At 45.7% G+C, this 16,980-nt stretch overlaps 1 protein-coding gene across 4 annotated transcripts in view; it reads left to right on the top strand.

Annotated features, from left to right (window-relative positions):
* The first annotated feature begins 2,240 nt into the window (after positions 1-2,240).
* SLC4A7 (solute carrier family 4 member 7) overlaps positions 2,241-16,980 on the top strand; it is a 173,858-nt gene continuing 159,118 nt past the window's right edge. For 3 of the 4 annotated variants that reach the window (XM_075062474.1, XM_075062471.1, XM_032789331.2), the window contains exon 1: positions 2,241-2,424. In XM_075062474.1, the coding sequence (XP_074918575.1) occupies positions 2,377-2,424 (48 nt within the window). In that variant the 5' untranslated portion in view covers positions 2,241-2,376. The remainder of the gene's footprint in view (positions 2,425-16,980) is intronic. The other variant, XM_075062473.1, reaches the window with a different exon arrangement.

Genomic DNA, 16,980 nt, shown 5'->3' with positions numbered 1-16,980 from the left:
TGTTTCCCTAAAAGATGACCAGGCAGAGTCAGTTTTTACTTTGTCCAATTGAGAAAGTGTATCAAGAACTTCATCAAGTTTTTAACAAGTCTTGCACATTTGAGCTCAGATCCTACTGGGGTTGGATATTGGAGATTGATGACATCTTGCACTGTATCATTTTACTTCTCAGGAGCAGATGATCAGACCACATAGCTGCTCCCTGCATTGCATGAATGATGTAGTCAATTAAATGCTAATTAATTGTCAATGACCAGAGTGGGGATGAAGCCATGTTGTTCTGTGCTTTGTTCTTTGTCTGAACATACTAAATGTTCAAATTACCAGACCTTTATCTTGAACTATGCCATAAAATCTCAGCCTGACATCCCTTCCCTAGTTGGAAATGGCAGGCATCACGACAAGCATGGACACATTTCTCCAACACTAATGACACAGGCACTTGTCCTTGACGCACTGCTGTATCTTATTATATGTGGATGTAAAAAGGCAAATGTGAGCTCAACTGCAGTTGTTCAAGACAGAGCAGGGCATGGACGCAGCCTTGGTTGTGCAATGGTGGTGAGTACTCTTCTCATCATATGGTTGCCTGTGTGGATCCAGATGAGTGTGAGACTACAGATGGTTCCGATTTAGACATGTAGCATATAGCAAATGTATTGGAAAAAGGCTAGACACACATGTACACTGTCATATTTCCCATACCTGAGAGTCCATTGGCATTAGTGTTTTGCTATTACCATGCAACAGTATATGTGACCTCTATCAATACAAAACTCAAGGCCAACATTCTTTAAGTAATGAGCCTTACTAGTAATTTGTGTCAAACAAATTATTTGTATGAGTAAAATTTATTTTTCTCTTGAAATAACTTGACACTGTCAAACCTTTTGCCTGACTAAAATTTGCTTTTGTCTTTTAAAATAAATTGTTTAAATCCCACTTTATTAGTAATTTTTTCTTTCAAATTTGTATTGACAATTTAAGTACACTTTTTGTGCTCTTTTCACTTGCATAAAAGGTTGTTTTGACATGGATGCAAAAATCTTGCATTGACATACCTTGCTATCACTTTACAACATCACACCCACCCTGGATAAGTACCTAAGTAATGTGACTATCACAATAACATACTTGTTTTTTTTCTATATGGTGAGGGAGGGTTACTACATCAGCCAAACTGTCCAGCCTAGGGCTCCAGGCTATAAGTTAAAAACAGAAAATATAGCTTGTGCAGTTCTGCCATCTAGTATCTGATTGCTGTCATGGAGAAGCCACGGCCTGCAGAAATCGTACGTTCCAGCGTCATGTAATGGGTAATCTTGATGCTATCACATGTGCTTAACTTTCCACCTCCCTTTTGCATATACCCTTCCTGACAATGTGTGCAGAGACAGTGTGAGCCCATTGAGAGCCCTAAGCTGGAATATTTTGGGGGGCTTCCCACACAACACATACTAAAAAAGCAAACGGGCCCTCCTAGAGCTGCTCAGGGCCCCAAGCAATTACTTAAGACTGGTTATACCTAGCGACGACTCTGAATGTGTGCCTCCCTCACAGTGGCCCAAATGGGCATGTGTTGCCAACCACCGCACAGTCTCACTATTGGGGGGGGGAGGGGGACAATGGGCAGGAAGTATCAGGGGGTAGCCACGTTAGACTGGATCTGTAAAAGCAGCAAAGAATCCTGTGGCACCTTATGCACTAACAGACGTTTTGCAGCATGAGCTTTCGTGGGTGAATACCAACTTTCTTGGATGTATGTAGTGGAACTTTCCAGGGGCAAGTATATATATGAAAGCAAGAAGCAGGCTAGAGATAAGGAGGTTAGTTCGATCAGGGAGGATGAGGCCCCGTTTTAGCAGTAGAGGTGTGAAAACCAAGAGAGGAGAAACTGGTTTTGTGCTTGGCAAGCCATTCACAGTCTTGAGTGCAAACTGATTCTTCGCCCATCCCAGCGTTTTGCTGCTGCTTCTCTAATGTGAGCGCCTTTCACCAGGGGAGGGGAGAAGGTGCCCTGGCCTGGGCGCTGCTGAGATCTCCCCGCGGGAGAGCCAGGCAGGTCGCTGCCCGCTCTTGCCCTAGGTTTCCTCCTCCCCCTGCCGCTTCGCGGCGCTCCCGCCTGTCGCTTTGGGACGGGGCGGAGCTGCCTTCTCGCTCCGATTAGCCGGAGACGCTGCCAATCGGGCTCATGGGGCGGGGATTTGCTAGAGAGGAGGCGGGGGCGGGGGGAGAGTGTGGCGGAGAGTTAATATAGTCTGGTCCTGGGCTCGGCAGCGGCGCTTCCTTCGTTTCGCTCGGTCGCCTTCCGCGCGGAGCCAGAGGCGACCCCCTTTCCAGGCGCGTCTCTCTGCCGGCAGACGGGCGCGGGGCGCCATGGAGGAGGAGCGGGCGGGCGAGCAGATGAGACCGCTACTCACCACGGTAACGCGCCGAGCCCTGCCCGCTTTGTGTGAGCCGCGGCGCAGCCGGCCCGGCCGGGGAGGGGGCGCGGGCCCGGCCCTTTGTCACGGCGGCCGGCGGGGAGGATGTTGCCCCCTCCCCCCGCTCTGCCAGGCGGGAACTCGGAAGCGGCGCCGGCGGGTACCCGAGTGCCTGAGGCGGCAGAACCGCCCCGGTAACGGCCGTGGTGTGAGGGCTCTTCGCGCACATGTGCCCCCCCCCCCGGGCTACGCGCTCGCGAGGTGCCCCCTGGCCTCAGCCCGCCGCGGCCCCGGCTCCGCTGCCGGCGCATCTGGTGCGTGTGTGCGCACTGGGGGCTCTGGGCGAGCAGCCGATCCTCTCCCTCCCGTAGCCCTGCCTGCGCCGTGTGTGGCAGGCTGCTCCCTCCGCCGTGCCCCTCACTGGCTCCTGTGTGGACGGGGGAGGCTGTGGTAGAGCGAGGCGAGCTGGTTCCTTTGTTCCAGCCTTGTCTCTGTGATACCCTCTCTCTTGTACGAGAGCATGGGCTGCAGGGACCTGAAACGGGCATCTCCCATCCCTCACTATGGTGAAACCATGGTAGAGCTAATGCACCCGCTCGGAGGGCAAGGGGTGATCTGCTCTTCCCTTTGCTTAAGGCTGCTGTTGCCTCTCTGCCCAGTATTGGGTGGGGGTTGGGGGGAGAGGGAAGGAAGAGAAGTGTGCACACATGATAACTAAAGATTATTTTATTTTTCCTTTTGTTCTCATGTTGCACAGCCTTATACTCAGGTCAGGTGGTGGACATGATTCCTAGTCAGGTGTATCTCACCAGTGTCTGTGAGGGAGGGATAAAACTAAATTGATTTGGTTCATTTCCTTTCATGGTTGGTGCTGAAGTAAGGCAGACATGTGTTCCCTTACTTCCTGTGCTACTGAAAAATACATGTGGCTTCATAGCTGCAATTTCCCCTCTCTCTACCCCTCCCTCCCTTTTAGATGACTCAATTTCAGGGTTTTATTAATAAGCCTCTTTGTCCTTATTTCAGTGCCTTCTCCAAGTAGGTATTGCATAGCAATACTCTCTTAGTATCAAAAGAGGAGGGATGTGTGGTTTCCAACCGATGTAATGTTCTGATTCGTGAAAGAAACTTGGGCATCTTTATTTTGTTTTACACAAGACTAGTAAAGTATTTTTCCTTACCACTTAAGAAATAACTCTAGTCATTTTTTATAAATATTGGAATAAGTAAAGTGCTAATTTGCTGTCAGTATACTTACCTATTTTTAATAGTATTACAACAGCGTCAATAACTTGGTATGGTTCAGAGGTCTATGAATGTTGTATTTTCCCTGGATTCCTGTCATTTGTGTTGCAGGTCAGCTTTGGTTTAAGAAATTGGTATAGTATCTCCCCATAAGAGTCCAGCATAAAGAAATGTGCATCTCTTTTATATGGCCTTGTCTTCTTCAATTAAGAAAAAAGGTGTTCTTAACTCCTGTTTGCTAACATGCAGTGACTTAATGGGAGTTAAGAGCACAACTTTTTCTTAAGCGTATGTCTACACTACAAGTTCTACAGTGGCACAGGTTAGCGCTACACCAGGTGGATTGAGAAGCTTTGTAGGTTGCAGATGTATTGGGCTAGGATATTGGAACCTGAAAACCAGGAGAGGGCTTGTGAACATGACCTGGAGAGGAAGCAGAAAGACAGGGCTTTCTGGGCACAGATCTTGCTAGTAGTAGACTTGAAACAAAACACCAGGCAGTCTCCTTACTCAAAAATCTTCTTCTGTGAGACAGAATAAAGAAGTGGGTTCCAGACATATGGGGCTGCGGGGAGAGAAGAGTATGCAGAGAATGTTTGTGTAAGTTAAGCAGAGTGAAAAGGTGTGGGAGTATGTGACAGAGACCAGCAAAAAGGTAAGCAGAAGCTAAGTTATACATGTCCTTAAAGGCAAAAACAAGGAGCTGTGATGAAATAAGTGACAAGCAGGTGAGCGTGGATGATGTACTGATCCACGGGCAAGGTAAATAGCTCTTGGACCAGGCGTACGCTAGAAACTTCTGCTGGTATAGCAAGGTTGGGTAGGGATATGTCTCTTGGGATAATTCTGTATCAGCAAAAGTCAAAGTATAGACTTAATAATGCTAGTATAAAAGTGCTTTTGCTGGTATAATTTCTTTTGGTCACTGAAATGGTGTAAGCTGGGGTTCTCAAACTGGGGATTGGGACCCTTCAAGGGGTTGCGATGTTATTACATGGGGGGTCACGAACTGTCAGCCTCCACCCCAAACACCACTTTGCCTCAAGCATTTATAATGGTGTTAAATAGATTAAAAAGTGTTTTTAATGTATAAGGCGGGGGGGGGGTCGCACTCAGAGGCTTGCATGTGAAAGGGATCACCAGTACAAAAGTTTGAGACCCACTGGTGTCAGCTATACCAGCTAAAGCACTTTTTTTTTCTTCAGTATCATCTGCGACCATGTCTACACTACAGTAGTACAGCCACAGCACTGTAGCTGTGTCACTATAGAATTGTAGTGTAGACACTTCCTGCCCCAATGGAGGTGTTTCTTTTTCCTGTTGATATATAGTTAATCCTCTCTGAGGTGGGAAGAGTGGCTAGGTTTGATGGAAGAATTCTTCCGTCAGCCTAGCTGCATCTACAATGGGGTTTAAGTTGACCGAATTGTTGTGCTGGTTGCAAAATTATAAAGTTACAGAAAAGTGTGTCATATTACGGAAAAGGTTGAATTATACTAGTAATTCTCATTTGCCTATTGAGAGGCTTTTCTCTTTTTGTTTTTTTTTGTGTGCGATGGCAGAAAGTGGGGAGTCTTGTCTGAATTGTTACAGCTGGCTTCCCAAATAAACTTATCTGGGCTGTTAGGTAGGCATCCTTCTGATATTTTGTTCTCTGGCAGGGAACCATAACTAGCAGATTTCCTGTCTCTTCAAGAAACTGTAGGCCAAGGTTTCTCAAACAGGGGTCACCGCTTGTGTAGGGAAAGCCCCTAGCGGGCTGGGCTGGTTTGTTTACCTGCCCCGTCCTCAGGTCTGGCCGATTGCGGCTCCTGCTGGCCGCGGATCGCTGCTCTGGGCCAGTGGGAGCTGTGATCGGCCGGACCTGTGGACGGGGCAGGTAAACAAACTGGCCTGGCCCGCCAGGGGCTTTCCCTACACAAGCGGTGACCCCTGTTTGAGAAACCCAGCTGTAGGCTATATAAAAGTTCAGGTCACAAAGGTTTATTGTAAGGTGGACACCCTTCCTCCTCCTTTTGCTACTGGCAAATGTACTGCTGAAGAATGTTCTCATGAAGAGGGATGCCTTTCCTTCAGCATTCTAGTATGTTTAGATTCCTCTCCCCTGTGCTGAGTGAGACTCAGGTGGAAAATTGAATGGGGGACAGGTGCATGCACTGAATAAAAGTTTTAGAAATCTGTGCAGAATTTTCTTACTTTACAGTTCTGAAGATCTACTGTTATTGGAGAATCTGTTAGTGAGATAGGAGGTGAGATCTGTTTGTTTGAGGCCAGAGTGACGGGGAATGTCTACAAAGAGAATTTGTGGAAGGGAGGAAAATACCTGTCTTACACTAAAATGAAGAAGCAAGAATGCAACTGCCTTCTTCAGACTTTCCAACAAAATCTTTTATGACATGGTCTTAAAAACAAAGAAAAAAAAGAGCTGTCTCTATTTCACCTTAAGGTGCTTGAGAGTAATACTCCTATGAGTGCAAGAATTGCCGTCTGGGTCTGATCAATATTCTGGTTTTGTTGTACATGGTGTCTGATGTACTCTTGTATACTGGAAGAGCAAATCTCTCCTTGTTGAGGACAGTATTAGATTCTCTGGTTAATCAAACATACATGTGCATTTTCCCTTTTTTGGCAGCAGTTAACAGTAAGCATTCCTTTGGTGGCTGGACCAACTTGAGGCCAAAGTTCATCTGTATAGTCTCCTAGGAAGGCTGAGACCATGTGCATCTTGCTGATTTAAACTAACAAAAACTCTTCTTCACACCCATTCACTGCCTCATTTTGTGTTGGGGTGAGTTTTTTCTATATCAATAACTTTTGATCATGGCCCGTAGCTGGGCAACCACTAGCAGTCCATGTGGGATGCTCACAAGAATCTCATGTGCCTTGATGCTTATGTCATTTCTGGGGAAAATGAACCTTCTACTTAGACAGGTTTCAGAGTAGCAGCCGTGTTAGTTTGTATCCGCAAAAAGAACAGGAGTACTTGTGGCATCTTAGAGACTAACAAATTTATTTCAGCATATGCTTTCATGAGTTACAGCTCACTTCTTCAGATGCATAGAATGGAACGCACAGACAGAAGATATTTTATACATACGGAGAACATGAAAAGGTGGAAGTATGCATACCAACCATTCTACTTAGAGATGCTTGCAGTTATTGTGGTGATGTCTTAACCACATCTCCTAGGACTGAGCAGAGCAGTGTGACTTCATTATGGGGCTACTTGAGTTTGAATATCTGCCCTTCTGGTCTTTTTAAGTCCAAGAATGTGGGGGGGTACAGTCCAATGGCTTTGTTTCCTCTCCCACTCCCTGTAAGCTATTGAACTTATTTTTGTTTTTGCTGAATCTGTTCCCTTCCCATACCCTGCTGTGGAAGATGTTGAGAGTGAAAGTGTTCTTGTTGGGGGACAGAGAGAGTGTTTGAGGATTCTCTGGCTGGTTTACTTGATTTAAAATACTGCAGTAGTATGACTCACCTGATTTTATTGTCTGCAGATCTTCTGTAGTGGGTGCATGGTTGGTTACTACTCTTTGAACTATAGCTTTGGAGGTGACATGGGGAGTGGGTGAGTCTTTTTCCAGTGTTGGATCCTGCTGCTAGAACAACTCCAGATTTCTGAAGGGTATGTTTACATTGGACACAGGTTTATAGATTATTTCACTGAACCTCTGTAATGTGGACTGACACTTTTCAAGACTTTCTTGTCGTTTTTTATTTATATTTACATATTTTTGATGGAAATAAATCACTGGGATTACAAATCTTGAAGCCTGTGACAAAAATTTTAAGGCCTTGGGAGGGTCATACAATAACGAAAATTGGAGTAGTTGACCAATATATCTACAGGCAAGTTGTATCTTACGCGGGGGTTCCGTTCCGCGGTTATCGTGTAAAGCGAAAACCGCATATACTCAAAAGTATATCCCCAAGTCCTTTAAATCCCGCCCACAAGCCCGGTGGAGCCCTTTAAATGCAGCCCTGGCCCAGTCGCCAGAGCTGCGGGCGGGGTTGAAAGGGCTCCGGGCTTCCCGTCATGGTGGGGAACCCAGAGGAGCCCTTTAAACCCTGCCCCCAGCTGGGGTAGCCAGGCTGGGGCTGGCGTTTAAAGGGCCTGGAGTGCCACGGTGACTGGAGCCTCAGGCCCTTTAGTTCGCCCCAGGGGCTCCCAGCCACCTCTGCAGCTGGGAGCCCCCTGGGTGATTTAAAGGCCCGGGGACTCCCAGCCACAGCTGGTGCCCCAGGACCTTTAAATCTTGAGGCCACGCCCCCTGACTCTGGCTGTACAGCATAAAGTTGAAATCGCGCATGTTTAATGCGCGTAAGTTGTGACAGACCTGTATACATGTGACAAAAATGCTACCTTATGTCAGTACCTTGCTAGACATAACATAACTATTATCATTGTCTTAACTAATCAAATGTACTTTCTTTGGTTGTTCTTCCTTCCCCAATCATTTTCATCACTCTCTATTCTAGAAAGTAACTTCTATTGGTATGTCTAACTTCATATCTTGATTGTTCTTGGAAAGTGACTCTGATATTAGGTTTATTGGAATACAAGAGCTCAAACTCAAGATTTTAGCTGGATTATCTCATTTTGAAGCAGTTCTGGCAACTTTGTATCACTGCTTTTGATGTATAATCTTGATTTATAGTATTTAGTTACTGAAACAGTTACCTTTTAACATAACTTATCGCTTTTTTGGGTGGGGCTCAGTTTCTTTTTTTTGGGATTTGGTTTTTGCAATTTTTGAGTTCCATGCAGATGTCAAAAAATCAGGGGTTTTTTTTGGGGGGGAAGGGGCTTCTCTTTTGTATATACTGAAGTGCATTGGTTCTCAGCTTGGGGTTCATGGCCCTAGGAGTCTGAAAGCCCTTTCAGGGGGGCTGCAGGACCCCGTGGCTGAAACCCAGATCCTGAGCCCAGGCACCCATTGCCGTGGGGCTGAAATCCTGAGCCTCAGGGTCCTTCCTTGTCAGCCCGAGCACTGGTTTTCCCCCCCTCCACCCTCCCACTGCAGTGCCAGAGCAGGGCAATCCTGAGGGAAGCTCCACACACTCCCAGCCCTGAGCAGGGTGGATTTGATTTAGTCAGCTTCCTGACCTGATTTAATCATGGATTTCTACAGAAAAGTGCATTCTTGTTGGTTGTTATAACCTTAATACATATTCTTCACAACTCACAGATAGATGTAGGTTTCCTTTTTTAGAAGGTACGCAGTATACATTTTAAGTGATTTATTTTGAAAACTTTTCAGATTAGTTTTACAGCTATATCAGAAAATGAGTGAATGAATGTTTTGGTTATTTCATTTACCAAAGAGAATTGAAGCAGATAGTTCACTGGGTCCCAATGACTTTATAAATATATCTAATTCAACAGGTTAATCATTAATATTTGGAGGATTTCCATGCCATACTGTATTAGGCGGAGAACATCACCAGACAGACATTTAAATTGCTAAGTATCAGAGGGGTTGCTGTGTTAGTCTGGATCTGTAAAAGCAGCAAAGAGTCGTGTGGCACCTTATAAATTGTTGTATTTAACTAAAACAACGTTATGTATTCTGGATTTTTTTTTCTTCAACAGCAAAAATATAATATTTTAACAAAACAAGCATATGAATTTTTGAATTTAGTTAAACATTCAAGTTTTTTAAAATCAGGTTTGTTTTTGTTGTTAACTAAAATAGTTAAATGAAATATAGTTAAAAAAACAAACAAAACAAAATTGACTGTCAGCCAGGTTAACGTGAGAAACTTAAAATATTGGCTTCTGCAGCTAATTTAGTTGTCTTCACTTTCATTTTCCTCTTTGTTCATATCTGGAAAAGTAAAACAAGCTTTCCTGCTTTTTTCAGGTCTCAAACAATTTCTCAATTTGGAATGAATTAGTCCAAAGGAAGAAAATATTCTTTCTACATGAGCAGAAGAAGCTACTGCTGTTAAGTGAGATTATCACTTCAACAGTCTGAGAATCCAAGTGCTTAAGTGACTTCCACCAGTGAAAGGGTGGGACTTTCTTTAAAACATCATCAGCAAACAAGTATTTCTTGAATGGTTCAACCTTAGCTCTGAAGTTTATTGTAGTTGGCATTATGGTAGGATGATTGCTGGATCTCCATGTCATAGCCAACTCCTCTTCTTTAGCAGTTAAGGTTTGACCCTGGTACCGAGTATTGAGATATTTGCAAGAAAATGAATGGGACGAGCACTATCTCCAGCTCATTATTATTATTTTTTTAAATGCTTGTAATTTAATTCGGTCATTGCATATTTCTTTTTTAAGCTCTCACTTAGTTTCATCCAATTTTCAACAGCGTCAGCAATAAAACAGCTATTTTTCTGCATTTTGTGCAAGACTACAGAAATAGGTTTCAGGGTTCTCGGCATGTGTTCAACATTTCTCTTAAAACCAATGTTGAAAACTTTGGCTGTGACAGTGCCATCTCTAGTTTGTTAACAAAGTGTCATCAGATTAGGCCAGTTCTTGATATAGGCCCCATCTATACTGGCAAGTATGTGCTCAGTAAAGCAGCTTTGAGTGCTGTAACTCCTGAGGTGTACACGCTGCCAAGCCACTTGGTGTGCAGAAACTGCACAGATGCAGCGCTCTAAAAAACCTACCTTACCGAGAGGCGTAGAGCTTTCTGTGCTGGGGCTACAGCGCTGCAGTGCTAGTGTAAACACTATGGTGATTACAGCACTGCGATTGGCCTCCGGGAGATGTCCCACAATGCCTGTTTGCACCTCTCTGGCCATCGGTTTGAACTCTACTGCCCTGCCCTCAGGTGACCAACTGTCAGCCCTACTCCATAAATTCCTTTGCAAATTTAAAAGTCCCCTTTCTGTTTGCTCGGTGATGTGTGCAGTGTTCTTAGCGCATTTTTCTAGGTGGCCGTGCCTGCTCCACGCACCAGGCGATCCCCTGCTTGGAGCAATTCCGAGCTGCTGGGCCTCATCAGCATTTGGGGAGATGGGGGAGATAAGGCGGTGCAGTCACAGCTGTGCTCCAGCCTTCGGAATTGTGAAACCTATGGACAGATTTCTAGATGCATGATAGAAAAGGGCCATGACCAGGACACATTGCAGTACAGGGTCAAAGAGAAGGAGCTGTGGAATGCCTACCACAAGGCATGGGAGGCAAACCGCCGCTCCAGTGCTGCACGCACAAGCTGCAGGTTCTACAAAGAGCTGGATAGGATACTCAGTGGCCACCACACCTCCACTGCAAAGTCCCCTGTGGATACTTTGTTGGCTCATGTGCCAGTCGAGAGTGGACCGAGGCAGGAGGAGGCAATCTTGGATGAAGGGGGGAGGGGGAACCAGTAGCAGAAGATGACTCGGAGGCCAGAGATTCATGCAGTCAGGAGCTCTTTTCTACTCCGGAGGAGCCTGGCCAGTCACAGCAGTCTGCGCTTCATCAAGATTGAACAAGAAAGGAGGCCCCTGGTAAGTGGATCTGATTTTGTGAGTTGCTGAAGCAAGTTGTTGGGGGCAGGAGGGTTGCAGAAAGCAGGCCTGTTTCCCACCTTGTGCCTAGTTTGAGTGGTGGAACAGGCTGTTGATACACTCCCTCACTTCGCGGATATCTCCCTCAGAGATCTCCAGGAAACTCTCATGGAGATACTGGGCTATCTGCTCCTGCAGGTTCCTTGGTAGAGCTGCTTTGTTTCTTGCCACATTAATGGTAACTTACCCATGCCATTGTGCCATCACAGGATGGGGCAGGACCATTGCTGCACACAGGCCAGCTGCATGGGGCCAAGGCAGAAGCCGCAGGCTTGGAGAAGACCCTCCCTTGATTCCCTGTTCATGTTCAGCAGAGAGATATCTTCCATAATGATCACATCCTGTGGAAAGTGTGGGGACAGGAATGATTATCATTTCCCCCTGCGCCGCCCCTCCCCCCGCTGGTGCTGGCTCTCCTCAAGTGCCCAAGAGCCATGTGCCCAGTGTACAGCAGGATCGGGAACAGTGATTTACCCTGTCCCTGCGGCTACTCACCATTTTTGGGATCTTGTAGCTTATGTGTGCTTGCCTGGGGTCAGCTGGTTAGTGACAGATGAGTGAGTACTGGCTGTGTTTTAAAGCAATGGTTTGAAATGGTCTGTGTTGCAAACAATACTGCTTCTGTAAATTGTTGCATTTAAACTTCACAGAGATGACCTTGGGAGCACAGCCTCCCTCTTCGTTATTGACGGCAGAGTGGTTGCAAAGAATTAGAAAGAGTCGAAGAATATCTAAGGAGGACTTTATGCATAAGGTTATGATGCACTCCGCTGCCGAGAAAAAGGAATTAAAGGAGTGGTGGGACAGCGAGAAGAGGGACCGAAAGGAAAATGCAGCACACCAGAAAGAAGCCATGGAGCAGCTTTTAAATGTTATGGAGTGCCAAGTGGATATGCTCCAGGGCGATACTAGCTCTTCAAACGGATTAGCTCTGCCCTTCCCTGCAGCTGCTGTCGCAAAACTCTCCCATGCACCTCCCCCACACTGCCAACACATAGTTATCAACCTCCTGGATCCACTCTCTACCCGCAGCATTCCATTCCTCAGTCCAGCAGTGTGGACTCCCAATACCCACGGCACTCAACACCCATCCCTCTGCAGTTTGGCCCTGCTGAAGTACAGCGCCCATGGCATTGTACTCCAAAGGAGAAGGTTGGGTATGATCCCTAGTCATTCACAAATCTGTAGCTGTCCCGGGACCCCTCCTTCTCTTGAGACCTTCCATTCTCTCATCCCTCTCCCTGCTGATGAATTTTTTCATTTGACTTTCTTCTCTGGTTGTTTGTTTTCAAACAAAAGTTCTTTTATTGAAAGACATCTTTATTTTATTAAGTGAAAGCAAAAAGAGCACTGCAAGGCAACATACAATTATGTTAAGGCCCCTTCTTGCATCATGTGAACTAATCATCTCCTAGCATTAGAAGCACTACAGTCCTGAGTATAGCAACAAATATTAGTGGCTTTCAGCTTGAAATTGCTGCCTTAAAGCATCCCTGACCTTATGGCCCCCTGCTGTGCCCCTCTAATAGCTCTGGTTTCTGGCTGTTCAAACTCAGCCTCCCAGTGCTGAGCCTCTGCAGTTCAGCCCTGAGTGAAGCTTTCACCTTTCTCTTCGCCTGCTGTACACTCCATAATATTTGTGGTTATAAGCATAGGGATATTGACATCGGTCATGTCCAGCTTCCCACACAGGCATCGCCAGCAGGCTTTTAAACGGCCAAATGCACACTCCACAGTCATTCTGCACCTGCTTAGCCTGTTGTTGAGCTACTCCTTGCTGCTGTCAAGTTGTCCCGTGTATGGCTTCATGAGCCATAGCATTAAGGGGTAGGCAGGGTCTCCCAGGATCGCAATGGACATTTTGACTTCCCCTACAATGATCTTCTGGTCTGGGAAGAAAGTCCCTGCTTGCAGCTTCTTGAACAGGCCAGTGTTCCGAAAGATGCATGCATCATGCACTCTTTCCGGACCAGCCTGCGTTAATGTCTATGAAACTCCCACGGTGATCCACAAGAGCCTGAAGTACCATTGAGAAATACTCCTTGTGATTAATGTACTTGGTGGCTAGGCTGTCTGGTGCTAGATGACATGCATGTTTCCAATTCTGTTACCCCTTCGCAGTGTGGGAAGTTCATTTGTGCAAAGCTATCCACGATGTCACGCCCATTGTCAGTCTTTCAGAGCAGGATGCGATTAATGGCCCTGCACATTTCCATTAACAAAGTGAAACCATCGACTTTCCCACTCCAAACTGATTAGTGACTGATCGGTAGCAGTCTGCAGTAGCCAACTTCCACAGTGCAATCGCCACGTGCTTCTCCAGTCACAGGGCAGCTCTCATTCTCATGTCCTTGCGCCGCAGGGCTGGGGCAAGCTCATCACAGTCCCATGAATGTGGCTTTCCTCATGCGAAAGTCCTGCAGCCACTGCTTGTTATCCCAGACATGCATCACAATGTAATCCCACCATTCAATGCTTGTTTCCTGAGCCCAAAAGTGGTGTTTGACTGTGGTCAGCGCCTCCGTGAATGCCACAAGCATTCTTGTGTCATAGCTTCTATGTGTGGTGAGATCAATGTCGCACTCCTCGTGCCTTCAATGTCGCACTCCTCTTGCCTTTGTAGTTTAAGGAATAACTCCACTGCCACTCGTGATGTGTTGGTCAGTGCAAGCAGCATTCTGGTCAACAGCTTGAGATCTATTCCTGCAATCAGAAAGAGGCAGGGCAAGGTGCACAGTACGCAAACCATTGAAAGATGGTGCCAAATGCGGACAGAAGCTTGAGGTTTCCTGGGATGTGAAGCAATGCATCACAGGGCATTGGAACAGGACCCAGGATGCCCCGTCACCCATTCCGCCTTCCTACAAATCTTAGTGGCAAAAGAGAAAGAGGTGCTCTATGGGATAGCTGCCCAGAGTGCACCTCTCCAAATAGCGCCACAAGTGTGAACACACTATTGCGCAGGCAGCTGACAATGTGAATACACAAGTTTTTTTTCCTTCTGCACTCTCTGCGGCTCTGTAACTTTTGCCACTGTAGATGTGCTCATAGTGCTCAAAACAATCCACAGCTGAGTTCCATCACACTTCTTGTGGGGGAGTTAGCTTGCTTCCTCCCACTTTTTTCAGCGTAGCTGCTGCAAAGCGGTTGGTACGGAAGTATTTTGCAGTTTCAACAAGATTAGTCTTATTTCTGGAACACTGAAGTCATTTGGCTAGGGGATGCATCAAATGAGTACTGCAACCATATCTTATTAACTTGGGACTCTCTTCTAAATTTCTTCTCATCTTGGATACATTTGCAGCATTGTCTGTCACCAAGCTGCATACTAGTCATTTGAATTGTTTTTCGGTTTATTATTGCTTTTACTGCTGCTACTTGTAAGTATTCTCCTGTGTGTGCATTTCCTCATGCATCAGTTGTTTCTGTGAGGAAGACATTTCCTTCTTCTGTTGTAACACAAGCACATGCAATAGGATCATTGTGGACATTGCACTCATCAAGAATCAGGTTAACAATTTTTACCATCTAGACCTGTTGCACACAGCTCAATTTCTCTTTCATACACTTTTATCCAGCAATTTGCCTGTGACGCCTGCAATATCTGCTCTGTTGGGTGGACTGTATCCTGGTCTTAATGACAGAATTATGTTAATGAAGTGTGGGTTCTCTATCATATGGAAAGGAGACTTTGCATAAACAAACTGGGCAGTTTTTTCATCAATGACCTCTTTTTGTAATCTACTGGTTCTTATCACAAACTTATCTATGGTTGCAGAGAATCTTGTGGCACCTTATAGACTAACTGACGTTTTGGAGCGTGAGCTTTCGTGGGTGAATACCCGCTTCGTCAGACGCGGTAGTCGGAAATTTCACTGGGGGGGGTAGGTTTATTATGCTAGCAAGCAGCTAGAGATAACGAGGTTAGTTCAATCAGGGAGGATGGGGCCCTGTTCTACGATAGAGGTGTGAAAACCAAGGGAGGAGAACTGGTCTGTGTTGGCAAGCCATTCACAGCTTGTTTTGGTCCAGAGCTGATGGTGTCAAATTTGCAGATGAACTGAAGCTCAGCAGTTTTCTTTGAATCTGGTCCTATATTTTTGCTGCACGGATGGCCACCTTAAGGTCTGCTATAGTGTGGCCAGGGAGGTGAAGTGTCTCTACAGGTTTTTTTGTATTGCCATTCCTGATATCTGATTTGTGTCATTTATCCTTTTCCATAGTGAATGTCCAGTTTGCCGATGTACCACGCAGCAGCTTGGATATGATGGCGATAGTACATTGGTGGACGTCGCAGGTGAATGAACTAGTGATGGTGTGGCTGATCGGTTAGGTCCTGTGATGGTGTCGCTGGAGAATTGTGGGCAGAGTTGGATCGAGGTTTTTGCATGGATTGGTTCTGAGCTAGGTACTATGGTGCAGTGTGCAGTTGCTGGTGAGAACATTCGGTTGGCAGGTTGTCTCGTGGGGCAAGGATTGGCCTGCCACCAAAGACCTCGTGAGAAGTTTGAGAACAATGTCACCAGGATGGTTGTAGATGCTCCCAGCTTCCATCCCCAGGCACATCCACGATCCATTGTCTACAGCCAAGCACTTGAGTACACCAATCTGCTCTATCCCTCAGACAGAGACAACACACCTACAATATTCACCCAAGCCAGCATTCTCAACTACAATACCCCTCAGGTAAATTAGGAAACGAGATAACAAGCCAGACGTGTACCCAGAAGCCTCCACGCAGCAGACCCAGAAGAGGACCACAGGACTCCACTGGCCATCACATATCAGCCCCCAGCTAAAACCCTCCAACGCATCATAGTGGCTATGTGACATGCATGTTGTGACTGAAACACCTATATTTGGCGGATAACTCTGAAACTATAGAAAATGATGACCTTGAAGGTGGATAGTCTTCAGAATCCTGTATATTGAGAATGGATTCTCCTAAACAAAATAAGTCAATCCAGTTATTTTATTATTATTGCCATGTTACTCATTTAGTATTACTCACTGCATTCACTGACATTCAGTACTACTTTAAAGGTGAAATTGTAAAAGGAAGATCTGCCTATTTCAGCTATTTTTTTTTAATCGCAGCTGCATTTACAGTGATCGTACCATAGAGTAACAACTATATTCTTTGCTCAAACATGAGAATTCAAGAATAGTTCAGAAGAAAGACAGGCAGTCCTTAGGAAAGAAGTATGAAATAAAAAAGATTACCAACCTGAAGATCCTGCATGTTCAGACATGTTCCTTCCATCATCTTCAATGCAGCTTCCTCCTGAGAAGGAACACTTGCATCTGACGAAGTGGGTATTGAGCCACGAAAGCTTATGCTCCAATACGTCTATTAGTCTATAAAATGTCACAGGACTCGTTGTCACTTCTCATGATGATGTTTCATTTGGGCAACCAGGCCTTTCATTTCTTTGTTGTGCTGTTTGCATTTTGCACACATACCTGTCTTACCTATAGGTAGAGGAACTTCATTAAAATATTCCCAAACTGGGTCTCTCTTACCGCCTGTTGCCATTATAGGTTTTCCCTTCTAATGAGAGAATGGTATGGTAGATCTCAAATCAATGAAGGCTACACTCAGAAAGACCTGAAGACTTCTGGAATATGCTGCTCAAACAGTTTCACTTCTGTTTCTACTGCCTGTCCTTCCCTTCTCACACTGATCTCCAGACTTCTTCTTGTCCAGATCTATTCCACCCTCAACAATCTTCTATTCATTGAACTTTTCGAAACTTTGCACTTTGAGAGAGGTAAGGGATTGACTCTGTGTACA

Source organism: Chelonoidis abingdonii, chromosome 2, assembly GCF_003597395.2.
Source record: "Chelonoidis abingdonii isolate Lonesome George chromosome 2, CheloAbing_2.0, whole genome shotgun sequence".
Lineage (NCBI taxonomy): Eukaryota > Metazoa > Chordata > Testudines > Testudinidae > Chelonoidis > Chelonoidis abingdonii.
Note: the sequence above shows the minus strand (reverse complement) of the source record. Positions and strands in the feature narration are given on the sequence as shown.